The sequence below is a fragment of the Anolis sagrei genome, chromosome 13, assembly GCF_037176765.1.
Source record: "Anolis sagrei isolate rAnoSag1 chromosome 13, rAnoSag1.mat, whole genome shotgun sequence".
NCBI classification, from domain to species: Eukaryota; Metazoa; Chordata; class Lepidosauria; order Squamata; family Dactyloidae; genus Anolis; species Anolis sagrei.
Window position 1 is genome coordinate 18,630,745 of NC_090033.1, and position 27,576 is coordinate 18,658,320.

General features: G+C 43.0%; 1 protein-coding gene across 1 annotated transcript; it reads left to right on the plus strand.

Annotated features, from left to right (window-relative positions):
• On the plus strand, nucleotides 1-27,576 carry GPR153 (G protein-coupled receptor 153). Its single transcript, XM_067472857.1, has 6 exons — nucleotides 1-87; nucleotides 10,829-11,315; nucleotides 14,111-14,537; nucleotides 15,734-15,923; nucleotides 16,031-16,215; nucleotides 18,418-27,576. The coding sequence occupies exons 2-6, from the start codon at nucleotides 10,957-10,959 to the stop codon at nucleotides 19,018-19,020; spliced, it is 1,764 nt and encodes a 587-aa protein (XP_067328958.1). The 5' UTR covers nucleotides 1-87; nucleotides 10,829-10,956; the 3' UTR covers nucleotides 19,021-27,576.

The window sequence follows — 27,576 nt, forward strand, 5'->3', positions numbered from 1 at the left end:
CCTTCCTTTCCTGCGCATGCGCAGCTGGCCCCCATCCTGGGCAGAAACAGCAGAGGAGAGAGGAGAGTCTCCCCCCTCGGAAACCTGGTGAGTGGAGGGGGCCCTTCCCCTAATTCAAGGGCTTTGGTCTCCTTGCAAGACCCCCTCCCTTGGAGACCCTTGTCTTGCATTGTTGGCATTGTTGGCATTGGGGTTTTGTGTGCATTGTTTGCATTGGGGGTTTTGTGTGCATGGTTTGTATTGGGTTTTTGTGTGCATGGTTTGCATGGGGGTTTTGTGTGCATTGTTTGCATTGGCAATGCCACATCCCACTGCAAAAAATGACGGTGGCCTTGAGTCAATGGGAATGGTCCTGAATTTGGCTGGCTGGCTGGCTCCCCCCAATTTTGCATTGAGTTGGGGGGCTTCAGCCATGCAATGCAATGCAATGCATATGACTCCTTGTTGTGGTGGTGTTGTTGCTTTGTTTACAACAATGCAATCCTTTATTGTCTTCCTCAAAATGCATTCCTAGGATGGGGAGGATGAGCATCAGCATGCCTACTGTTGTGTTAAGCTAGTTCCTTCACTCAATAATAATAATAATAATAATAATAATAATATTAGGTGAATCCTTACTATTGTCTTGAGTTAGTTTCTTCACTCAATAATAATAATAATAATAATAATAATAATATATTATTATTATTATTATTATTGAGTGAAGAAACTAACTCAAGACAATAATAATAATATATTATTATTATTATTATTATTATTAGGTGAATCCTTACTATTGTCTTGAGTTAGTTCCTTCACTCAATTATAATAATAATAGTAATAGTAATAGTAATATAAGGTGAATATTATTATGTTTAGTTTATTCCCCAATTCTTTATTTATTATTACTATGTTTATTCTCCAATCGTCATCATTATTAATATTTTAGTTTATTCCACAATCATTTATTATTATTATTATTATTATTATTATTATCATTATTATTATGTTTACTTTATGGTCCTATTAGTAATAATAATAATAGTATGTTAGTTTATCCCCCAATTATTTATTATTATTATTATTATTATTATTATGTTAGTTTATTCCACAATTTTTATTATTATTATTATTATTATTATGTTAGTTTATTCCCCCAATTATTTATTATTATTATTATGTTTATATTTATTCCACAATTATTATTATGTTTACTTTATTTCCCTATTAATAATAATAATATGTTATTTATCCCCAATTATTTATTATTGTTATTATGTTTACTTTATTCTCCATTTATTATTATTATTATTATTATTATTATTAATAATAATAATAATATCTTAGTTTATCCCCCAATTAATTATTATTATTATTATGTTCATATTTATTCCACAATTATTTATTGTTGTTATTATTATGTTTAGCTTATTCTCCAATTATTATTATTCCCTTGCTGTTTGTCATTAACCCATATTTGTTGGTGCAAATTGAATCTCTCAATTAAACCATTGCTGTGTGAATTATTATTATTATTATGTTAGGTTATTCCACAATTATTATTATTATTATTATTATTATTATTATGTTTACTTTATTTCCCTATTATTATTATTAATAATAATAAAACTAATATGTTAGTTTATTCCCTTATTATTATTATTATTGTTATTATTATTATGTTTATTATGTTTATTCTCTAATTATTATTATTATTGTTATTGTTATTATTATAATAATGTTAGTTTATTCCACAATTATTATTATGTTTACTTTATTGCCCTGTTATTATTATTAATATCTTAGTTTATTCCACAAATATTTATTATTATTATTATGTTTACTTTATTGCCCTATTATTATTAATAATAATAAAAATAATATGTTAATTTATTTCCATTATTATTATTATTATTATTATTATTATTATTATTATTATGTTTATTCCCCAATTATTTATTTATAATAAGAGAAAGATTGTATTATTAATAATGATTTAGTACCCTATTATTAATAGTGGTAGCAAGAAAATAAGACCAGAATATAATAATAATAATAATAATAATAATAATAATTATTATTATTATTATTATTATTGAGCCAATACAACAGCCAGCAGATTGTCTGCTGTGGTCTCATCTTGTGTTTTATTTAATTCTATAATAATAATAATAATAATAATAATAATATTTCAGTTTCCCAAATCCTTCCCACCTTCTAGTATATTATTATTACTATTATTATTATTATTATTTAATTCCAGTATTATTGTTATTACATTCCTGTATTATTATTATTATTATTATTATTATTTTCATGTATTATTATTATTTAATTCCATAATAATAATAATAATTATAATTATAATTATATTCCAGTCTCCCAAATCCTTCCCACCTTCTAGTATATTATTATTACTATTATTATTATTTAATTCCAGTATTATTGTTATTACATTCCTGTATTATTATTATTATTATTATTATTATTATTATTTAATTCAATAATAATAATAATAATAATAATAATAATAATAATAATAGTTTCTTTTCCTGCAAAAGCATCTGTTTGGCCCTGGAGGTTTCATGTCGTTCCAGGAAGGAAAAAAGGCGCCCTTTGGAGAGCCGTGACCTAATTAGAAAAACGTGTCGCTGATTAATCCTCCGAGGAGCTGGAATCAATTAAATCCGCACCAAAAGAGAAGGAAAGGAAAGGAGGAGAGCGACGGCATCTAATCCTAGAACTGGAAGGGCTCCCCAAAGGTCATCTAGTCTGGCCTCATTCCGCCCACCACAACCCAAGCATAGCTGGGACACATAATAATAATAATAATAATAATAATAATAATAATAATAATAATAACAATAATACCACCATAATAATGCTATATATTATTACATGTGTGTATACTATGAATCCCATTAAGGAGTTTGGTATGTTTAACTTTTAATGACTCCCCTTTGGTCTGAGAACGGCGCCATATAAATGCCGTAAATAAATACATAAATAAGTTCAATATATTTATTACTAGCTTGGGCTCAGGTCCATCATCGGTGTAGATCACTCTTTCTCTGGTTGTGGGTGAACTACAACTCCCAGAAAGGAAGGTCACTTCCCCCCAAACCCCTCCTGGAAGGGCTCCCCAAAGGTCATCTAGTCTCATTCCGCCCAGCACAACACAAGCATAGCTGAGACGCATAATAATAATAATAACAAGAACAACAACAACAGCACTAATACCACCATAATAATACTATATATTATTACACGTGTGTATACTATGAATCCCATTAAGGAGTTTGATATGTTTGACTTGTAATGACTCCCCTTTGGGCTGAGAAGGGCGCCATATAAATGCCGCCAATATATACATAAACAAATAAGTCCAATATATTTATTACTAGCTTGGGCGCAGGTCCGTCACTCTTTCTCTGGTTGTGGGTGAACTACAACTCCCAGAAAGGAAGGTCACTTCCCCCCCAAACCCCTCCACTAATCGACTTTCAGCATATCAGGAATGCGTGCCAAGTTTGGTCCAGATCCATCGGTGTTTCGGTTCATAGTACGCTCTGGATGTAGGAGAACTACAACTCCCCCAAATCAAGGTGGATTTCCCCTAAAGACCTCCAATATTTTTTGCTGCATTTGTGTATACTATGAATCCCATTAAGGAGTTTGGTATGTTTGATTTGTAAGGACTCCCCTTCGGGCTGAGAAGGGCGCCATAGAAATGCCGTAAATAAATACATAAATAAATAAGTCCAATATATTTATTACTAGCTTGGGCTCAGGTCCATCACTCTTTCTCTGGTTGTGGGTGAACTACAACTCCCAGAAAGGAAGGTCACTTCCCCGCAAATCCCTCCTGGAAGGGCTCCCCAAAGGTCATCTAGTCTCATTCCGCCCAGCACAACACAAGCATAGCTGAGATGCATAATAATAATAGCAATAATAATAATAATAATAATAATAATAATAACAAACAACAACAACAATAATACCACCATAATAATACTATATATTATTACATGTGTGTATACTATGAATCCCATTAAGGAGTTTGGTATGTTTGATTTGTACGGACTCCCCTTCGGGCTGAGAACGGCGCCATATAAATGCCGTAAATAAATACATTTTATTTATTTTATTTATTTGCTATATTTATATACCGCCGTTTCTCAGCCTAGCCGGCGACTCAACGCGGTTTACAACATAATATAATAATCAACAGTATACAGTTAAAAGCATAAAAAACATAAAAAACATAAAAGCACAATTCATACATCAATACCAATCCAGTTCGACTCTTAACTAAAAACATGATCCAGTTCGTCATCCATGTTGCCAGACCTTTAGTCAGTTACCATTCGTTGCATTGGGTTAACCAAATGCTTGCTTAAACATCCAGGTCTTATTTATTTACATAAATAAATAAGTCCAATATATTTATTACTAGCTTGGGCTCAGGTCCGTCACTCTTTCTCTGGTTGTGGGTGAACTACAACTCCCAGAAAGGAAGGTCACTTCCCCCACAAACCCCTCCACTAATCGACTTTCAGCATATTAGGAATACGTGCCAAGTTTGGTCCAGATCCATCGATGTTTGGGTTCATAGTATGCTCTGGATGTAGGAGAACTACAACTCCCCCAAATCAAGGTGGATTTCCCCTAAAGACCTCCAATATTTTTTGCTGCATTTGTGTATACTATGAATCCCATTAAGGAGTTTGGTATGTTTGATTTGTAATGACTCCCCTTCGGGCTGAGAAGGGCGCCATATCAATGCCATAAATAAATACATAAATAAATAAGTCCAATATATTTATTACTAGCTTGGGCCAGGTCCGTCACTCTTTCTCTGGTTGTGGGTGAACTACAACTCCCAGAAAGGAAGGTCACTTCCCCCCAAACCCCTCCAGATCCATCGGTGTTTGGGTTCATAGTACGTTAACCTGGCATGATGGGAGTTGTAGTTCACCCTAAAGCCAGAGAGCACACTGAACCCCACCAATGATGCATGTAGAGCAAACTTGCCCAACATAACAAAGTACTGATGGAGTTTCAGGGGTTAACCTGGCATGATGGGAGTTGTAGTTCAAAGTACTGATGGAGTTTCTGGGTGAACTACAACTCCCATCATAACCCCGATAAACTCCATCCATACTTAAAGTTTGTTATGTTGGGCCAATTTGCTCTAGATGCATCATCGGTGACGTTAGGTATGCTCTCTGGCTGTAGGGTAAACTACAACTCCCACTAAGGTGAGTCAATCCCTTCAAACCCCTCTAGTAGGTTGAGTTAGTCACAGGGGTTCTGTGTGCCAGGTTTGGTCCAGATCTGCCATCGGTGGAGGTCACGGTTTCTCTGGTTGTGAGCAAACTACAACTCCCAGAAAAGAAGTTCATCCTCCTCCCCCCCAAAACCCCTCCAGTAATCAACTTTCAGCATATCAGGAATGCGTGGCAAGTTTGGTCCAGATCCATCGGTGTTTGGGTTCATAGTATGCTCTGGATGTAGGAGAACTACAACTCCCCCAAATCAAGGTGGATCTCCCCCAAAGACCTCCAGTACTTTTTGCTGGCCATAGGGACTCTGTGTGCCAAGTTTCGTCCAATTCCATCTCTGGTGGAGTTCAGAGGGCTCTTTGATTGGAGGTGAACTATAAATCCCAGGACCTACAACTCCCAAATGCCCAGGCCAATTCCCCTCCAAACCCACCGGTGTTCCAATGTGGGCCTAACGAGTATCCGTGCCAAGCTTGGTCCAGATCCATCCTGGTTTGGGTTCATAGTGTGCTCTGGATGTAGGTGAACTACAACTCCCATAACTCCCTCCAAAGACATCCAGTATCTTGGAGGGATTTATGGGAGTTGTAGTCATGGGGGTTTCTTTGTACCAAGTTTGGTCCAATTCCATCATTGATAAGGTTTAGAGTGCTCTTAGGTGAACTATACATCCCAGGAAGTAGGGAACACTGGGATGTCTGTAAGGAAGGTGAACTATACATCCCAGGAAGTAAGGAACACTGGGATGTCTGTAAGGAAGGTGAACTATACATCCCAGGAAGTAAGGAACACTGGGATGTCTGTAAGGAAGGTGAACTATACATCCCAGGAAGTAAGGAACACTGGGATGTCTGTAAGGAAGGTGAACTATACATCCCAGGACAACTCCTATAAATCATATAAATCTCTTTAGTATGTTCAGTTGCTGATCAATTCCTCTGTTTGCTGTGTGCCATAGAAAAGAATAGAAAAGGGTTAAGGGAGAAGCGGTGGGCGGAGTAATGCAAATTCCACACCAATGGAGAGAGTAAGGAACACTGGGATGCCTGTGGTGGAGGAAACGCATGAAATCTAGGATGGAATTGTCCCCATATGAAAGTCTTCCCTTGGATGGTGGGCAGTGTGGTGATGGTGGAGGACATTGGACATGTTCATGGCACCAATGGAGAGAGTAAGGAACACTGGGATGTCTGTTAGGATGGAATTCTCCCCGTATGAAAGCCTTCCCTTGGGTGGTGGGCAGTGTGGTGTTTGTGGAGGACATTGGCAGGACTCTTGGAGATGTTCATGGTGCCAATGGAGAGAAGAAGGAACACTGAGATGTCTGTTAGGATGGAATTGTCCCTGTATGAAAGCATTCCCTTGGGTGCTGGGCAGTGTGGTGATGGTGGAGGACATTGGACATGTTCATGGCACCAATGGAGAGAGTAAGGAACACTGGGATGTCTGTTAGGATGGAATTGTCCCTGTATGAAAGCATTCCCTTGGATGGTGGGCAGTGTGGTGATGGTGGAGGACATTGGACATGTTCATGGCACCAATGGAGAGAGTAAGGAACACTGGGATGTCTGTTAGGATGGAATTCTCCCCGTATGAAAGCATTCCCTTGGGTGCTGGGCAGTGTGGTGTTTGTGTAGGACATTGGCAGGGCTCTTGGACATGTTCATGGTGCCAGTGGAGAGAGTAAGGAACACTGGGATGCCTGAGGTGGAGGAAACACATAAGATCTAGGGTGGAATTGTCCCCGTATGAAAGCATTCCCTTGGGTGCTGGGCAGTGTGGTGTTTGCGGAGGACATTGGCAGGGCTCTTGGACATGTTCATGGTGCCAGTGGAGAGAGTAAGGAACACTGGGATGTCTGTGGTGGAGGAAAACGGAAATTCTAGAATGGCAGGGTCCCCATCTGAAAGCCTTCCTTTGGATGGTGGGCAGTGTGGTGTTTGTGGAGGACATTGGACATGTTCATGGCACCAATGGAGAGAGTAAGGAACACTGGGATGTCTGTTAGGATGGAATTGTCCCCATATGAAAGCATTCCTTGGGTGGTGGGCAGTGTGGTGTTTGCGGAGGACATTGGCAGGACTCTTGGACATGTTCATGGTGCCAATGGAGAGAGTAAGGAACACTGGGATGTCTGGTGGAGGAAACACATACGATCTAGGATGGAATTGTCCCCGTTGGAAAGCCTTCCCTTGGGTGGTGGGCAGTGCGGTGTTTGTGGAGGACATTGGCAGGACTCTTGGAGATGTTCATGGTGCCAGTGGAGAGAGTCAGGAACACTGGGATGTCTGTGGTGGAGGAAAAACAGAAATTCTAGAATGGAATGGTCCCCATCTGAAAGCCTTCCTTCGGGTGGTGGGCAGTGTGGTGTTTGTGGAGGACATTGGCAGGGCTCTTGGACATGTTCATGGTGCCAATGGAGAGAGTAAGGAACACTGGGATGTCTGGGATGTCTGTTAGGATGGAATTGTCCCTGTATGAAAGCATTCCTTGGGTGGTGGGCAGTGTGGTGTTTGTGGAGGACATTGGACATGTTCATGGCACCAATGGAGAGAGTAAGGAACACTGGGATGTCTGGTGGAGGACCTTAAGCATTTTATACCCAAGCTAGTGTGTGTGTGTGTGTGTATTAGAACAACAATAACACATTGTGTCTGCCCGTTTTGTGTCGCTTTGGATCTCAATCTCGCAGCGGAGTATTATTATGATTATCTTCATCATCATCCACATCATTATTATTCTCTCTGGCGTCTTGATGCATTTTCCAGTTTGCTGCTTCTTTGTTCCATTTGTTTCCCACTCGGTTTGCGTGTTTCTGCTTTTTCCCCCCCTGTTTCGTGTATATATTTAGCCGCGGAGGAAAAAAAAAGAGAAAAAGCAAAAGCGGGGAAAAAAATTGGGACAAAAGTATTTTTAGACATTTTAGGGAAAGAGCTTCTTCTGACTCTCCAAAACGAAGACACAAAAGGGGGGGGGGCAGCTTAAAGTAGACCCCCAAAAGGTATCCAGTCTGACCCCCTTCTTTCCAGGCAAGAAGGCACAATCCGATCCCTCTCGACAGATGGCCATCCTGCTGTAAAACCTCTAAGCAAAACCGAGCTATTCTATTCTCTTCTATCAATCTATCTATCATTTATTTGTTTACCTATCCATCCTTCTAGCCTATATATCTATTATATATCTATATCTATCTCTATCTATCTATTATTGAATTGCTCTCTCTATCTGTCCTTCTTATCTATCTATCTATCTATCTATCTATCCTATCAATCTATCATTCTGTCTGTCATCTATCCTTCCTATCTATCTATCTATCTATCTATATCTATATCTATCTATCTATCTATCTATCTATCTATCTATCTATCTATCTATCATTCTGTCTGTCATCTATCCTTCCACTCATCTATCTCTATCTATCTATCTATCTATCTATCTATCGTTCTATCTATCTCTATCTATCTATCTATCTATCTATCCATTCTTCTACCCTATATATCTATTATATATCTATCTATCTCTATCTATTATTGAATTGCTCTCTCTATCTGTCCTTCCTATCTATCTATCTATCTATCTATCTATCTATCTATCTATCATTCTGTCTGTCATCTATCCTTCCACTCATCTATCTATCTATCTATCTCCTATCTATCTATCTATCTATCTATCTATCTATCTATCTATCTCTCTATCTATCCATCCATCCATCCATCCATCCATCTACCCTATCTATCTATCTATCTATCTATCTATCTATCTATCTATCTATCTATCTATTATTGAATTGCTCTCTCTATCTATCCTTCTAGCCTATATATCTATTATCTATCTATCATTGTATTGATTTGTCTATCTTTCTGTCTGTCATCTATCATTCCTATCTATCTATCTATCTATCTATCTATCTATCTATCTATCTATCTCTCTTACATTCATTCATTGTACTGATCTATCTTTCTGTCTCTCTATCAATCTATCAATCCATCCTTCCATCCACTCTTCTACCCTATATATTTATTATATCTATCTATCATTTATTCATTCATTCATTCATTCATTCATTCATTGTTCTGATCTATCTTTCTGTCTATCAATCTATCTATCTATCTATCCATCCATCCACTCTTCTATCCTATATATCTGTTATATAGCTCTATCTATCATTGCATTGATCTACCTTACTCTCAGTCTATCTATCTATCTATCTATCTATCTATCTATCTATCTACCTACCCTATATATCTATTATATATTTATCTCTGTTATTTCTATTAATGAATTGATCTCTCTCTCTATTTATCTATCCTTCTAGCCTATATATCTATTATCTATCTATAATTGCATTGATTTATTTACCTTTCCATCCACTCTTCTACCCAATCATTCTACTGATCTATCTATCTATCTATCTATCTATCTATCTATCCTTCTAGCCTATATATCTATTATCTATTTATCATTGTATCGGTCTATCTACCTTTCCATCCACTCTTCTACACTATCATTCTATTAATCTATCTATTTCTCTATCCTTCTACCCTATCTATCTATCTATCTATCTATCTATCCTTCTAGCCTATATATCTATTATCTATCTATTGTATCGATCTATCTACCTTTCCATCCACTCTTCTACCCTATCTATTGATCTCTCTATCTATCTATCTATCTAATTTATCTATCTATCCTTCTAGCCTATATATCTATTATATATCTATCTATCTCTATTATTTCTATTAATGAATTGATCTCTATCTATTCTTCTAGACTATATATCTATTATCTATCTATCTATCTATCCTTCTAGCCTATCTATCTATCTATCTATCTATCTATCTATCTATCTATCTATCTATCATTGTATCGATATATCTACCTTTCCATCCACTCTTCTACCCTATCATTCTATTGATCTATTTATCTATCTATCTATCTATCTATCTATCTATCTATCTATCTATCCTTCTACCTTATCTATCTATCTATCTATCTATCTATCTATCTATCCATCCTTCTAGCCTATATATCTGTTATCTATCATTGTATCGATCTAATTTCCATCCACTCTTCTACCTTATCATTCTAATGATCTATCTATTTATCTATCCTTCTACCTTATCTATCTATCTATCTATCTATCTATCTATCTATCCTTCTACCCTATATATCTATCCTTCTAGCCTATATATCTATTATCTATCTTTTTATGGATCGATCTACCTTTCCATGCACTCTTCTACCCTATCATTCTATTGATCTATCTATTTATCTATCCTTCTACCTTATCTATCTATGTATCTATCTATCTATCTATCTATCTATCCTTCTAGCCTATATATCTATTATCTATCTATCATTGTATCGATCTACCTATCTTTCCATCCGCTCTTCTACCCTATCATTCTATTGATCTATCTATCCTTCTACCTTATCTATCTATCTATCTATCTATCTATCCATCCATCCATCCATCCATCCATCCTTCTACCCTATCTATCTGCCTATCTGTGGACCTATTTGTCTTAACTATCTATTGATCTACCTTTCCCCTCATATTTCAGATCGGGACTTTCTGTTGCCGGCCGTCTTCCATCCAGAGCCATGTCCGCCCCTCTTGCGCTGAAGCCCCCGTCTCCGCCCGGTCCGTAGTGATGTGCGGGGCCTTCTCCTCCTCGTCTCTCCGTCCGCCATGAGCCAGGAGCGGGTGACGCTGGAGCGCAACGCGGTGGCCTGGCTCTCGTGCGCGGGCCTCTCGGTGTTGGCCAATACCTGGGGCATCCTGAGCGTGACGGCCAAGCAGAAGAAGTGGAAGCCGCTGGAGTTCCTGCTGTGCGCGCTGGCCGGCACCCACGCCCTCAACGCGGCCGTCCCGGTGGCCATGTACGCCGTGGTGCAGCTGCGCCGCCTGCGCTCGGGCTACCAGTGGAACGAGGGGCTCTGCAAGGTCTTCGTGTCCACCTTCTACACCCTCACCCTCGCCACCTGCTTCTCCGTCACCTCCCTCGCCTACCACCGCATGTGGATGGTGCGCTGGCCCGTCAACTACAGGTGGGTTTGGTTTGGATGCCCTTTGGGTGCCCCAAGGTTGGGTCTTGGCTGTGAGAAAGGGGCTGGTTTGGATGCCCTTTGGGTGCCCCAAGGTTGGGTCTTTGCAATGACAAAGGAGTTGGTTTGGATGCCCTTTGGGCGCCCCATAGTTGGGTCTTGGCTATGAGAAAGAGATCGGTTTGGATGCCCTATAGTTGGCTCTTTGCTATGAGAAATGAGTTGACTTGGATGCCCTATAGTTGGGTCTTTACTATGAGAAATAGGTTGGCTTGGATGCCCTATAGTTGGGTCTTTACTATGAGAAATGGGTTGGTTTGGGTGCCGTATAGTTGGGTCTTTGCTATGAGAAATGGGTTGGCTTGGATGCCCTATAGTTGTGTCTTTACTATGAGAAATGGGTTGGTTTGGATGCCCTATAGTTGGGTCTTTGCTATGGGAAATGAGTTGACTTGGATGCCCTATAGTTGGGTCTTTGCTATGAGAAATGGGTTGGTTTGGGTGCCGTATAGTTGGGTCTTTACTATGAGAAATGGGTCAGTTTGGATGCCCTACAGTTGGGTCTTTGCTATGAGAAAGGGGCCGGTTTGGGTGCCCTTTGGCTGCCCCATAGTTGGGTCTTTGCTATGAGAAAGGGGTCGGTTTGTGTGCCCTTTGGCTGCCTCATAGTTGGGTCTTTGCTATGAGAAAGGGGCCGGTTTGGGTGCCCTTTGGATGCCCTATAGTTGTGTCTTTACTATGAGGAAGTGTCTTTACTATGAGGAAGGGGTTGGTTTGGGTGCCCTTTGGCTGCCCCATAGTTGGGTCTTTACTATGAGGAAGGGGACGGTTTGGGTGCCCTTTGGCTGCCCTATAGTTGGGTCTTTGCTATGAGAAAGGGGCCGGTTTGGGTGCCCTTTGGATGCCCTATAGTTGTGTCTTTACTATGAGGAAGTGTCTTTACTATGAGGAAGGGGCTGGTTTGGGTGCCCTTTGGCTGCCTCATAGTTGGGTCTTTGCTATGAGGAAGGGGCCGGTTTGGGTGCCCTTTGGATACCCTATAGTTGTGTCTTTACTATGAGGAAGGGGCCGGTTTGGGTGCCCTTTGGCTGCCCCATAGTTGGGTCTTTACTATGAGGAAGGGGCCGGTTTGGGTGCCCTTTGGATGTCCCATAGTTGGGTCTTTGCTATGAGAAATGGGTTGGCTTGGATGCTCTATAGTTGGGTCTTTACTATGAGAAATGGGTCAGCTTGGATACCCTATAGTTGGGTCTTTGCTATGAGAAATGGGTTGGTTTGGGTGCCCTTTGGCTGCCCCTAGTTGGGTCTTTGCTATGAGAAAGGGGTTGGTTTGGGTGCCCTTTGGCTGCCCCATAGTTGGGTCTTTGCTATGAGAAAGGGGTTGGTTTGGGTGCCCTTTGGCTGCCCCATAGTTGGGTCTTTGCTATGAGAAAGGGGCCGGTTTGGGTGCCCTTTGGATGCCCTATAGTTGTGTCTTTACTATGAGGAAGTGTCTTTGCTATGAGAAAGGGGCCGGTTTGGGTGCCCTTTGGCTGCCCCATAGTTGGGTCTTTGCTATGAGAAAGGGGTCGGTTTGGGTGCCCTTTGGCTGCCCCATAGTTGGGTCTTTGCTATGAGAAGGGGGTTGGTTTGGATGCCCTTTGGCTGCCCCATAGTTGGGTCTTTGCTATGAGAAAGGGGCCAGTTTGGGTGCCCTTTGGCTGCCCCATAGTTGGGTCTTTGCTATGAGAAAGGGGTTGGTTTGGATGCCCATAGTTGTGTCTTTGCTATGAGAAAGGGGCCGGTTTGGGTGCCCTTTGGCTGCCCCATAGTTGTGTCTTTGCTATGAGAAAAGGGGTCAGTTTGGATGCCCTTAGTTGGGTCTTCTTTACTATGAGAAATGGGTTGGCTTGGATGCCTTATAGTTGTGTCTTTACTATGAGAAAGGGGTTGGTTTGGATGTCCAAGAGTTGAGTCTTTTCTATGAGAAAGGGGCCAGTTTGGGTGCCCTTTGGCTGCCCCATAGTTGGGTCTTTACAATGAGGAAGGGGTCGGTTTGGGTGCCCTTTGGCTGCCCCATAGTTGGGTCTTTGCTATGAGAAAGGGGTCGGCTTGGTTGGATGCCCTATAGTTGGGTCTTTACTAGGAGAAATGGGTTGGCTTGGGTGCCCTATAGTTGGGTCTTTACTATGAGAAATGGGTTGGTTTGGCTGCCCCATAGTTGGGTCTTTACTATGAGAAAGGGGTCGGCTTGGATGCTCTATAGTTGGGTCTTTACTATGAGAAATTGGTTGGTTTGGGTGCCCTTTGGCTGCCCCATAGTTGGGTCTTTGCTATGAGAAAGGGGCCAGTTTGGGTGCCCTTTGGATGCCCTATAGTTGTGTCTTTACTATGAGAAAGGGGCCGGTTTGGGTGCCCTTTGGCTGCCCCATAGTTGGGTCTTTGCTGTGAGGAAGGGGTCGGTTTGGGTGCCCTTTGGCTGCCCCATAGTTGGGTCTTTGCTATGAGAAAGGGGTCGGCTTGGTTGGATGCCCTATAGTTGGGTCTTTACTATGAGAAATGGGTTGGCTTGGATACCCTATAGTTGGGTCTTCTTTACTATGAGAAATGGGTTGGTTTGGATGCCTTATAGTTGAGTCTTTACTATGAGAAAGGGGTCGGTTTGGGTGCCCGTTTGGCTGCCCTCCTTGGGTCTTTGCTATGAGAAAGGGGTCAGTTTGGATGCCCTTAGTTGGGTCTTCTTTTCTATGAGGAAAGGGTCGGTTTGGGTGCCCGTTTGGCTGCCCCCCTCTAACCCCTCTCCCTCTGGTTCCCCACAGGCTGAGCAACGCCAAGAAGCAGGCCATGCACACGGTGATGGGCATCTGGATGGTGTCCTTCATCCTGTCCACGCTGCCGGCGGTGGGCTGGCACGACACAGCGGAGCGCTTCTACGCCCTGGCCGAGTGCCGCTTCTTGGTGGCCGAGATCGGCCTGGGCTTCGGGGTCTGCTTCCTGCTGCTGGTGGGGGGCGGCCTGGCCGTGGGGGCCGCCTGTGCCGCCCTGGCTCTGGCCCGGACCTGCGCCCTGCAGCGCTCGGGCCGGCCCGGCGGGGACGTGGTGCCCGCCATCGTGGTGCAGGACGCCCAGGGCAAGCGTCGCTCCTCCCTCGAGGGCTCCGAGCCCCTCCGCACCTCCCTCCAGGTCACCTACCTGGTCGCCGGCATCGTCTGCCTCTACGACTTCCTCATGGGCTTCCCCGTCCTGGTGAGTCCGTGGCGTCGTTATATTTGCAATGGCGGGATGGCCATCTGTTGGGGGTGCTTTGGTTGTGCCTTTCCTGCATGGCAGGATAAAGGGGGTTGGACTGGATGGCCTCTTGGGGTCCCTATTATTATTATTATTATTATTATTGTTATTGTTATTGTTATTGTTATTATTACGAAGACTCGATGGCACTCTGCATGGCCTTTCGAGGTCTTTATTATTATTATTATTATTATTATTATTATTATTATTATTATTATTATTACAAAGGCTAGACGACTCTCTGGATGAAGGAAAGAAAAGGAGGGAGGAGAGGGAGGAAAGGAAGAAGGAAGGAAGGAAGAAAGGAAGGGAAGGAAAGAAAGGGAGGAAGGAGAGGGAGTAAAGGAAGGGAGGGAGGAAGGAAGGAAGGGAAGGAGGGGAAGAAGGAAAGGAAGGAGAAGGAAGGAAGAGAAGAAAAGAAAGGTAGGGAGGAAGGAGAGGGAGGAAAGAAGGAAGGAAGGAAGGAAGGAAGGGAAGGGAAGGGAAGGAAGGGAGGAAGGAAGGAGAGGGAGTAAAAGGAGGGAGGGAGGAAGAAAGGAAGAGAAGGAGGGAAAGAAGGAAAGGAAGGGAGGGAGGAAGGAAAGAGGAAAGGAAGAAGGAAGGAAGGGAAGGGAAGAAAGGGAGGGAGGGAGGAAGGAGAGGGAGGAAAGGAAGGGAGGGAGGAAGAATGGAAGGGAAGGAGAAGGGAGGAAGAGAAGGAAAGAAAGGGAGGAAGGAGAGGGAGTAAAGGAAGGGAAGGAGGAAGAAAGGAAGGGAAGGAGGGAAAGAAGGAAAGGAAGGAGAAGGAAGGAAGAGAAGGAAAGAAAGGGACGGAGGAGAGGGAGTAAAGGAAGGGAAAGAGGGAAAGAAGGAAGGAAGGAAGGGAAGGAAAGAAAGGGAGGAAGGAGAGGGAGTAAAGGAAGGGAGGGAGGAAGAAAGGAAGGGAAGGAGGGAAAGAAGGAAAGGAAGGAGAAGGAAGGAAGAGCAGGAAAGAAAGGGACGGAGGTCCCTATTATCATTATTGTTGTTGTTGTTGTTACTAAGGCTAGATGGCCATCTGTCAGGAATGCTTTGATGGTGCAGAGGAGGGTGAAGGCAGCATGAAACTGGCGAATCCAAGCTAAATCCGGGGGCCCGTCTTCTTTTTCCTCCTTTTCCTCCTTCTTTGTGGGCAGGTGGTGAGCGTGGCCAGCCTGCGCTCGGACGTGTCTCACGAGTGGATGGTGCTGTGCGTGCTGTGGTGCTCGGTGGCCCAGTCCCTCCTCCTCCCGCTCTTCCTCTGGGCCTGCGACCGCTACCGGGCCGACGTCCGGTCCGTCTGGGAGAAGTGCCTGGCCGTCATGGCCAACGACGAGAGCGGAGAAGGTGAGCCCCTCAAAATACACAACCTCCATAATAGAAAATATACCGTACACCCCACTCTACCTCTTTCTCTCTCTCTCTGCTTCCTTTGCCCCAATGCAACCCCATAGGCAGCAGCCTGGACGGGACCGTCCGTGCCGACCTCCTGTCCGAGCGTCCGTACGACTGCAGCTTCGCCGGGGACGCCTTGACCCTGGAGCACATCACCAAGTACGACCTGTCCGCCCTGGAGAGGGGCCTCCCCCAGACCTACGGCCCCAAGCCCCCCACCGAGGACAGGATGCAGTACCTGCAGGTACGCCCAGATCTATCAGGCCATATCTATGACTGTCTGGCCATCTGTCGGGAGGGATCGGATGGGGTCTTCAAGGCGGAAGGGGGTTGGACTGGATAGCCTTTGGGGTCCCTCCCAACTCTAGGATCCCGTGATAGATCTGTCATAGAATATAGTGCGTCTATTCTGTGTATGGCTGCCTGGCCATCTGTCAGGAGGGATCATAGATTATAGTGCATCTATCCTGTCTATGTCTGTCTGGCCATCTGTCGGGAGGGATCATAGATTATAGTGCATCTATCCTGTCTATGTCTGTCTGGCCATCTGTCAGGAGGGATCGGATAGGGTCTGCAAGGCGGAAGGGGGTTGGACTGGATAGCCTTTGGGGTCCCTCCCAACTCTAGGGTCCCGTGATAGATCTATCATAGAATATAGTGCTTCTATCCCTGTCTGTGGCTGTCTAGCCATCTGTTGGGAGGGATCATAGATTATAGTGCATCTATCCTGTCTATGGCTGTCTGGCCATCTGTCAGGAGGGATCATAGATTATAGTGCATCTATCCTGTCTATGGCTGTCTGGCCATCTGTCAGGAGGGATCGGATGGGGTCTGCAAGGTGGAAGGGGGTTGGACTGGATAGCGTTTGGGGTCCCTCCCAACTCTAGGATCCCGTGATAGATCTATCATAGAATGTAGTGCGTCCATCCTGTCTGTGGCTGTCTGGCCATCTGTCGGGAGGGATCGGATGGGGTCTGCAAGGCCCATCATCTCCATCAGTTGCTGCCAATTATTATTATTATTATTATTATTATTATTATTATTATTATTATTGTTATTGTTATTGTTATCATTGTTATTATTATTATTGCTATTATTATTATTTTTGTTGTTGTTATTATTGTTATTGTTATTATTATTATTATCATCCACACTGTGCCTTGGTCGATGTCCTGGGGTGAAGTGGGTGCCATAATTGTCTTTCGATTCGATTCAACATCATTATTATCATTATTGTTATTTTTATTTCGGTGTTTGGATTGGCCCAGGCGGTGACGAGGTGCCCCCCCTCGCATTTCTGCTCAGTGTTCCCTCTCTACTAAAATTCATATTTTTTTTAAAACCGCAAAACAGCGAGTCCGCAAAAAGCGAATCGCGAAATAGTGAGGGAATACATTATTATTATTGTTGTTGTTATTATTATTATCGTCGTCACGGTACCCAGGCGGTGGTGAGGTGCCCCCCTCATTTCTGCTCAGTGTTCCCTCGCTGATTAAATTCATAGTTTTTTCAAAAACTGCGAGTCCGCGAAAAGCGAACCACGAAGTAGCAAGAGAATACTCTATTATTATTATTATTATTATTATTATTATTATTATTATTATTATTATTATTATCGTTGTCACGGAGCCCAGGCGATGACGAGGTGCCCCCCCCTCTCATTTCTGCTCAGTGTTCCCTCACTGCTTAAATTCATATTTTCAAAAAACATATAAATTCATATATCAAAAAACCGCAAAAAAGCGAGTCTGCGGAAAGCGAACCCCGAAGTAGTAACCGCAAAAACGCGAGTCCGCGGAAAGCGAACCGCGAAGTAGCAACCGCAAAAAAGCGAGTCCGCGGAAAGCGAACCGCGAAGTAGCAACCGCAAAAAAGCGAGTCCGCGGAAAGCGAACCGCGAAATAGAAACCGCAAAAAGCGAGTCCACAGAAAGCGAACCGCGAAGTAGCAACCGCAAAAAAGCGAGTCCACAGAAAGCGAACCGCGAAGTAGCAACCGCAAAAAAGCGAGTCCACAGAAAGCGAACCGCGAAGTAGCAACCTCAAAAAAGCGAGTCCACAGAAAGCGAACCGCGAAATAGCAACCGCAAAAAAGCGAGTCCACAGAAAGCGAACCGTGAAGTAGCAACCGCAAAAAAGCGAGTCCACAGAAAGCGAACCGCGAAATAGCAACCGCAAAAAAGCGAGTCCACAGAAAGCGAACCGCGAAGTAGCAACCGCAAAAAAAGTGAGTCCGCGGAAAGCGAACCGCGAAATAGCAACCGCAAAAAAGCGAGTCCGTGGAAAGCGAACCACGAAGTAGCGAGGGAATATATTATAATAATTATTGTTATTATTATTATTATTATTATTACTATTGTCGTCACAATGTCTTGGTTGAAATCCTGGGGCGAAACGGGTGCCGTCGTCACCTTCTCTGCCGCTAACTCTGTCCGCCTTCCCTGCAGGTCCCTCCGACGCGGCGCTTCTCCCACGACGACGAGACGGACGTCTGGACCACGGGCCAGATCTCGGCCTACCTGCAGCGCTGGGGGGCGGCCGGGCCGGAGATGATGGCCGGCTTGGCGCAGCTGCTGCTCCCGTTGCCGTCGCAGGGTGTTGCCGACTTCCGCCGGGGTAGCTTGCTCTCTTTCCAGGAGGACGGGGGCCGTTTGCACCGCAAGCGGCACCGCCGGCGCTCGGCCGAGAGCACCCTCTCGTTGCGACTTTTCGACTTCCCCGAGGAGGAGAGCTTCCCGGACGACGACAACGGCGGAAAGCCCCCGTTGCGGTCGGCCTCGGTCTCGCTGCTGGACGCCTTCCCGTTGACCTGCTTCGAGCGGGAACCTCTGTCCGGACAGCACTGCCTCCGGGCGCCGGAACGGATCCGGATCGAGCTGTGCGAGGACGAACCCGGCGGCGGTGCCGGGTCCGATTCGGACGCTTTCCCGGCGGGGCTCGGACCCTCGCGGTGCCAAAACGGGAGCAAAGGCAGCACCAGCAGTTTCCTGAGCTCGCCGTCTTCAGGATACGTGACGTTCCACTCCGATTCGAGCGGCTCGGCTTCGTAACTCTGAAAACTTGGTTCCGTTCCGTTCCGGGCGCCGGAGCACCAAAGAGATTGTCCGCGATGTGCTTCCAGTATGAAAGGAAACGTGCCTCTGAGCACGTGGTTATTTTCGGGTTCGGGATCTCGTCCCGGTTGCATGCGCGCCTCTGTCGTCCTCGGATGATCTAGGGACGGAATAGGGTGGGATTGTGGTTTATTATAGGGATGGTTTGGGGGTTATTCGGGGTCAATTTGCGCATGTTTTGGCCCCGGTTCGTGTCTTCCTCCCGTTCTCAGCCAAAAAAAGGGGCTCTCTGAGCATGCGCAGAATCCCGTCCGATGTTTACTATCAACCAATACAAAACAAGGAACGCCTTTTGGAGCTCGTTCTGTGCCATTCGCGCTCCCGTATTCCAATTCCCATCATCCTTGTACTGCTACACCGTTTTCGGGGAGCACTGTCCCTTGGACTACAACGCCTATCCTCCACTGCTAAGGCGCAACGCCCATCCTTGTACCCGTACTCTACTTCCCATCATCCTTGTACTGCTACACCGTTTTCGGGGAGCACTGTCCCTTGGACTACAACGCCTATCCTCCACTGCTAAGGTGCAACGCCCATCCTTGTACCCATACTCTGATTCCCATCATCCTTGTACTGCTTCACCGTTTTCAGGGAGCACCGTCCCTTGGACTACAATGCCTATCATCCACTGCTAAGGCACAACGCCCATCCTTCTATCCGTACTCTAATTCCCATCATCCTTGTACTGCTTCACCATTTTCGGGGAGCACTGTTCCTTGGACTACAACGCCTATCATCCACTGCTAAGGTGCAACGCCCATCCTTGTACCCGTACTTTAATTCCCATCATCCTTGTACCGCAACACCCATCATCCAGCACCAGGCCTGGTGGATAGCAATGGGCAGCCCCACGGCATTCGGAGCTGCGGAACTTGCACTTGCATGAGTCCCCCCGGACTACAACACCCATCTTCCATCGTGAGGCCCAAACGGATGGGATTTGGAGTCTTTTTCTGAGCCCTTCGCACACCAAAGGATGTTCCGTTTTGCCCTAGGCATCCTTTGTCGATGCTTTGGCCTTGGATTCCAGTGCCCTGCAGGAGCCCTCAGACTACAACACCCATCTTACATCACAAGGCCCAAACAGATGGGTTTTGGAGTCTTTTTCTGAGCTCTTCGCACACCAAAGGACGTTCCGTTTTGCCCTAGCCGTCCTTTTGACCTTGGATTACAATGCCCTGCAAGAGCCCTCTGACTACAACACCCATCATCCATCATGAGGCCCAAACGGATGGGATTTGGAGTCTTTTTTCTAAGTCCTTCGCGCACCAAAGGACATTCCATTTTGCCCTAGCCATCCTTTGGCAATGCTTTGCCCTTGGACTACAATGCCCATAATCCACTATGGGAGTGGATTTTGGAAGCTGGTTCTGTGTCTCGTATGCACTGTTTATTCTGGGACTATCATTCCCATCATCCTGAGGCAGTTGTGGCCATTGGACTACAACACCCATCATCCACCATAAGTTTAGGAGTCAATGGAAAAGGATTGTTAACCCTTTTCCATTGCCATTTCTTGTACTACAATGCTCATCATCCAGCATGGTAATTGGGAGTCCCAATAGCATTTTGGAAGCTGGTTCTGTGTCCCGTATGCACTGTTTGTTCCTGGACTGTCATTCCCATCATCCTGAGACAGCGACGGCCCTAGGACTACAACACCCATCATGAGCCACAAACTTAGGCATTCAATTGTAGTTGGAGATGCAAGTTTGTTCCTAGACTATCATTCCCATCATCCTGAGCCAGCTGTTGCCCTTGGACTACAACACCCATAATCCACCATAAGCTTATGAGTCCCATTGCCTGTGGAGATGCAGGATTGTTAACATTTTGTCATTGGCATTTCTTGTACTACAATGCCCATCTCCCATGGTGGGAATTGGGAGTCCCAATAGCACTTTGGAAGTTGGTCCTGTTTGTTCCTGGACTATCATTCCCATCATCCTGAGACAGTGGCTCTAGGACTACAACTCCCATCATCCAACCCAAGCTTAAGAGTCCATTTGCAAGTGGAGTTGAAGGCTTGTTCCTGCACTATCATTCCCATCATCCTGAAGCAGCGGCCTTTGGACTACAACTCCCATCACCCACCACAAGTTTAGGAGTGCAGTTGCAGATGGAGATAACCTTTTGCCTAAAGTCAATTTCTTGTACTACAATGCCCATCATCCACTACAAGGTTGAGTATCCACGAGAGTTGTAGTCCGATTGCTGGTTCTGTCAACCCAAAGGATGGTCCACTTGTAGCGTTTAGGTAGCATCGCTCCTTGGACTACAATACCTATCATCCACTGCAAAGGACTACAATGACCATCATCCATTACAAGACTGAGTGGGTGGGAGTTGTAATCCGGATGGTCCACTTGTAGCGTTTAGGTAGCACCGCCCCTTGGACTGCAATGCCTATCATCCACTGCAGAGGACTACAATGCCCATCATCCATTACAAGACTGAGTGGATGGGAATTGTAATCCGGATGGGCCACTTGTAGCGTTTAGGTAGCACCGTCCCTTGGACTACAATGCCTATCATCCACTTGTGAAGGACTACAATGCCCATCATCCACGACAAGGCTGAGTGGATGGGAGTTGTAATCCAATCACCGGTCCTGTAAGGATGGGCCACTTGTAGCGTTTAGGTAGCACCGCCCCTTGAACTACAATGCCTATCATCCACTGCGAAGGACTACAACGGCCATCATCCACCACAGGCGGAGGTTGCTGCCTGATCGCATTTGCATCAGGATTCTGGACTCCACCTGATCGCATTTGGACTACACCTCCCATCATCCTCTCTGGGAGTTGTAGCCCGTCTTTGATATTTTTCGGGATTTGTAGCACCGTTTTCGGGGGCGTCTCGTTCTTTATTGTAAACACCGAATAACGGCACTTTTTTGCACCAAAAACCTCACGTCCCTGTTGTTTCCCGGACGTGGACGTCTCTCTCTCTCTCTCTCTTTCTAGACGTATATATATTCCACTTATATATATATATTCTGTATCTATATATAATATATGGATGTTGTGCCTTTTTTTTTTAACGGTCTCCGAACGGACGGACGGCACTTTTTTACCCGTTTTTTGTCGTACTCTTTTACCTTTTTTCAGACTCTTTCTAAGCGTCCACCTTCCCTGGCCTGCAAATAGTAATAATAATAGTAATAATAGTAATAATAATAATTTTTAAGGCCTGGAGGGTCTCTTTCTATGGTTTTTTGGGGCCTTTTTTGTGTCCTTTTGTCGGGTTTCCTTACACAAACACACACACTGAGTGAGGTTTCGCACTGTGCAAAATTAATGCGGTTCGGCACCACTTTAAAGCGCGACAGAATCCCTGGGAGTTGTAGTTTTCCATTGACTTCTAAAGTACTATAGAATCACAGGAGTTGTAGTTTTCCGTTGACTTCTGAAGTTGGGAGTTGTAGGTTGCCATTGACTTCTAAAGTACAGGAGTTGTAGTTTCCCGTTGACTTCTGAAGTTGGGAGTTGTAGTTTTCCATTGACTTCTGAAGTTGGGAGTTGTAGTCTTCCATTGACTCCTAAAGTACTATAGAATCACAAGAGTTGTAGTTTTCCATTGACTTCTAAAGAATCACAGGAGTTTTGTAGTTTTCCATTAACTTCTAAAGCATTATAGAATCACAGGAGTTGCAGTTTTCTATTGACTTCTAAAGTACTATAGAATCACAGGAGTTGTAGTTTTCAGTTGACTTCTGAAGTTGGGAGTTGTAGTTTTCCATTGACTTCTAAGATACTATAGAATCGCAAGAGTTGTAGTTTTCCATTGACTTCTAAAGTACTATAGAATCACAGGAGTTGTGGTTTTCCGTTGACTTCCGAAATTGGGAGTTGTAGTTTTCAGTTGACTTCTGAAGTTGGGAGTTGTAGGTTGCCATTGACTTCTAAGGTACAGTAGTTGTAATTTTCCATTGACTTCCAAAGTACTATCAAATCACAGGAGTTGTAGTTTTCTGTTGACTTCTGAAGTTGGGAGTTGTAGTTTTCCATTGACTTCTAAGATACTATAGAATCGCAGGAGTTGTAGTTTTCCATTGACTTCTAAAGTACTATAGAATCACAGGAGTTGTGGTTTTCCGTTGACTTCCGAAATTGGGAGTTGTAGTTTTCCATTGACTTCTGAAGTTGGGAGTTGTAGTTTTCCATTGACTTCTAAAGTACTGTAGAATTATAGGAGTTACAGTTTTCTATTGACTTCTACAGTTCAGGAGTTGTAGTTTTCCATTGACTTCTAAAGTACTATAGAATCACAGGAATTGTAGTTTTCCGTTGACTTCTGAAGTTGGGAGTTGTAGTTTCCATTGACTTCTGAAGTTCGGAGTTGTAGTCTTCCATTGACTTCGAAAGTACTATAGAATCACAGGAGTTGTGGTTTCCCATTGACTTCTGAAGTTGGGAGTTGTAGGTTGCCATTGACTTCTAAAGTACAGGAGTTGTAGTTTTCCATTGACTATCGTACTATCGAATCACAGGAGTTGTAGTTTCCCGTTGACTTCTAAAGTACAGGAGTTGTAGTTTTCCATTGACTTCTGAAGTTGGGAGTTGTAGTTTCCCATTGACTTCTGAAGTTGGGAGTTGTAGTTTTCCATTGACTTCTGAAGTTGGGAGTTGTAGTTTTTCATTGACTTCCAAAGTACTATAGAATCACAAGAGTTATAGTTTTCCATTGACTTCTGAAGTTGGGAGTTGTAGTTTTCCATTGACTTCTGAAGTTGGGAGTTGTAGCTTTCCACTGACTTCTGAAGTTGGGAGTTGTAGTCTTCCATTGACTTCTAAAATACTATAGAATCACAGTTGTAGTTTTCCATTGACTTCTGAAGTTGGGAGTTGTAGTCTTCCATTGACTTCTAAAATACTATAAAATCACAGGAGTTGTAGTCTTCCATTGACTTCTAAGGTACAGGAGTTGTAGTTTTCTGTTGACTTCTAAAGTACTATAGAATCACAGGAGTTGTAGTTTTCCATTGACTATTAAAGTACAGGGGTTGTAGTTTTCCGTTTACTTCTAAAGTATTATAGAATCACAGGAGTTGTAGTTTTCCATTGACTTCTAAAGTATTATAGAATCAAAGGAGTTGTAGTTTCCCATTGACTTCTGAAGTTGGGAGTTGTAGTTTTCCATTGATTTCTAAAGTACTATAGAATCACAGGAGTTGTAGTTTTCCGTTGACTTTTAAAGTACTATAGAATCACAGGAGTTGTAGTTTTCCATTAACTTCTAAAGTATTATAGAATCACAGGAGTTGTAGTTTTCAGTTGACTTCTGAAGTTGGGAGTTGTAGTTTTCCATTGACTTCTAAGATACTATAGAATCGCAAGAGTTGTAGTTTTCTATTGACTTCTAAAGTACTATAGAATCACAGGAGTTGTGGTTTTCCGTTGACTTCCGAAATTGGGAGTTGTAGTTTTCAGTTGACTTCTGAAGTTGGGAGTTGTAGGTTGCCATTGACTTTTAAAGTACAGGAGTTGTAGTTTTCCATTGGCTTCTAAAGTACTATAAAATCACAGGTGTTGTAGTTTTCCATTGACTTCTAAAGTACAGGAGTTGTAGTTTTCTATTGACTTCTAAAATACTATAGAATCACAGGAGTTGTAGTTTTCTATTGACTTCTAAAGTACCATAGAATCACAGGAGTTGTAGTTTTCTGTTGACTTCTAAAGTACAATAGAATCACAGGAGTTGTAGTTTTCCATTGACTTTTAAAGTACAGGAGTTGTAGTTTTCCATTGCCTTCTAAAGTCTTATAGAATCACAGGAGTTGTAGTTTTCCATTGACTTCTAAAGTACTATAGAATCCCTGGGAGTTGTAGTTTCCTGTTGACTTCTAAAGTACTATAGGATCACAGGAGCTGTAGTTTTCCATTGATAGAGCCCTTGGGAGCTATAGTTTTTCATGGTCTCTATCGTGCTATGGAAACCTGGGAATATATGTAGTTTTCCATGGTCTTTTAAAATGCAGTGGGAACCTGGGAATTGTAGTTTCCCATTGCCTTTTGAAATTGTAGTTTTCAATGGCCTCTATAGTTCTATAGAAACCTGGGAGTTGTAGTTTCCGGTGGTCTTAAAAACCTGTGGGAATTTGGGAGTTGTAGTTTTCCGTGGTCTTTTAAGGTACTATAGCAGAGAGTTGTATTTTTCTATGGTCTCCCAACATGCTGTGGTAACCTGAGAGTTGTAGTTTCCCATGGCCCCTGTAGTACTATTGATCCCCCAGGAGTTATAGTTTTCCATGGTCTCTATAGCGCTATGGAAACCTGGGAATTTGTAGTATTCCATGGTCTTTTAAAGTGGTATGGAAACCTGGGAGTTGCAGCTTCCCATGGTCTTTTTTTGAAATTGTAGTTTTCAATGGTCTCTATAGCGCTATGGAAACCTGGGAGTTGTAGTTTCCTGTGCTCTTTTGAGATTGTAGTTTTCAATGATCTCTGTAGTGCTTGTTTTCAATGGTCTCAAAACACTAGGGAAACCTGGGAGTTGTAGTTTTCCATGGTCTTTTGAGATTGTAGTTTTCAATGGTCTCAAAGCACTATGACAACTTGGGAGTTTTAGTTTCCCATGTTCTTTTGGAATTGTAGTTTTCAATGGTCTCAAAACACTAGGGAAACCTGGGAGTTGTAGTTTTCCATGGTCTTTTGAGATTGTAGTTTTCAATGGTCTCAAAGCACTATGGCAACTTGGGAGTTTTAGTTTCCCATGTTCTTTTGGAATTGTAGTTTTCAATGGTGTAAAAACACTATGGAAACTTGGGAGTTTTAGTTTCCCATGTTCTTTTGGAATTGTAGTTTTCTTTGGGAATTGTAGTTTTCAATGGTCTCAAAACACTATGGAAAGCTGGGAGTTGTAGTTTCCCATGATCTTTTGAAATTGTAGTTTTAATGGTCTCGATAGTGCTATGGAAACCTGGGAGTTGCAGTTTCCCATGATCTTTTTTTGAAATTGTAGTTTTCAATGGTCTCTATAGCGCTATCGAAACCTGTTCTTTTGAAACTGTAGTTTTCAATGGTCTCAAAACACTATGAAACTTGGGAGTTTTAGTTTCCCATGTTCTTTTGGAATTGTAGTTTTCAGTGGTCTCAAAACATTAGGGAAACTTGGAAGTTGTAGTTTCCCATGTTCTTTTGGAATTGTAGTTTTCAATGGTCTCAAAATACTAGGGAAACCTGGGAGTTGCAGTTTCCCATTATCTTTTTTTGAAATTGTAGTTTTCAATGGTCTCTATAGCGCTATGGAAACCTGGTCTTTTGAAATTGTAGTTTTCAATGGTCTCTATAGCGCTATGGAAACCTGGTCTTTTGAAATTGTAGTTTTCAATGGTCTCAAAACACTATGGAAACTTGGGAGTTTTAGTTTCCCATGTTCTTTTGGAATTGTAGTTTTCAATGGTCTCAAAACACTATGGAAACTTGGGAGTTGTAGTTTCCCATGTTCTTTTGGAATTGTAGTTTTCAGTGGTCTCTATAGCACTATGGAAACCTGGGAGTTGCAGTTTCCCATGATCTTTTTTGAAATTGTAGTTTTCAATGGTCTCAAAACACTATGAAACTTGGGAGTTTTAGTTTCCCATGTTCTTTTGGAATTGTAGTTTTCAATGGTCTCAAAATACTAGGGAAACCTGGGAGTTGTAGTTTCCCGTGTTCTTTTGGAATTGTAGTTTTCAGTGGTCTCAAAACATTAGGGAAACTTGGAAGTTTTAGTTTCCCATGTTCTTTTGGAATTGTAGTTTTCAATGGTCTCAAAATACTAGGGAAACCTGGGAGTTGTAGTTTCCCATGTTCTTTTGGAATTGTAGTTTTCAATGGTCTCAAAATACTAGGGAAACCTGGGAGTTGTAGTTTCCCATGTTCTTTTGGAATTGTAGTTTTCAGTGGTCTCAAAATACTAGGGAAACCTGGGAGTTGTAGTTTCCTGTGTTCTTTTGGAATTGTAGTTTTCAGTGGTCTCAAAACATTAGGGAAACTTGGAAGTTTTAGTTTCCCATGTTCTTTTGGAATTGTAGTTTTCAATGGTCTCAAAATACTAGGGAAACCTGGGAGTTGTAGTTTCCCATGTTCTTTTGGAATTGTAGTTTTCGATGGTCTCAAAACATTAGGGAAACCTGGGAGTTTTAGTTTCCCATGTTCTTTTGAGATTGTAGTTTTCAATGGTCTCAAAACACTATGGCAACTTGGGAGTTTTAGTTTCCCGTGTTCTTTTGGAATTGTTGTTTTCAGTGGTCTCTATAGAGCTATGGAAACCTGGGAGTTGTAGTTTTGGTAGCGAAGACAACGGACCTTAGGAAACTACAACTCCCAGGATTCCTGTCGCAGTCCAAAGTGGTGCCAATCATAGATCTCACACACACACACAACTCTTAATAATCACGTCTCTCTTTTTTTCAACTTGTTTATTTGTTTGTTTGTTTCTGTAAAAAAACAAAACAAAACACACAGACACAACAAAACGAGACGGAATTAAAAACGACATCCGAAATCC

What these genes read in the sequence shown, in the direction of transcription:
- GPR153 (XM_067472857.1), top strand. Translation starts at nt 10,957, where the DNA reads ATGAGCCAGGAGCGGGTGACGCTGGAGCGCAACGCGGTGGCCTGGCTC. An exon ending in CGCTGGCCCGTCAACTACAG is followed by an intron (nt 11,316 to 14,110) that starts GTGGGTTTGGTT and finishes GGTTCCCCACAG; the next exon opens with GCTGAGCAACGCCAAGAAGC. An exon ending in ACAGGATGCAGTACCTGCAG is followed by an intron (nt 16,216 to 18,417) that starts GTACGCCCAGAT and finishes CCTTCCCTGCAG; the next exon opens with GTCCCTCCGACGCGGCGCTT.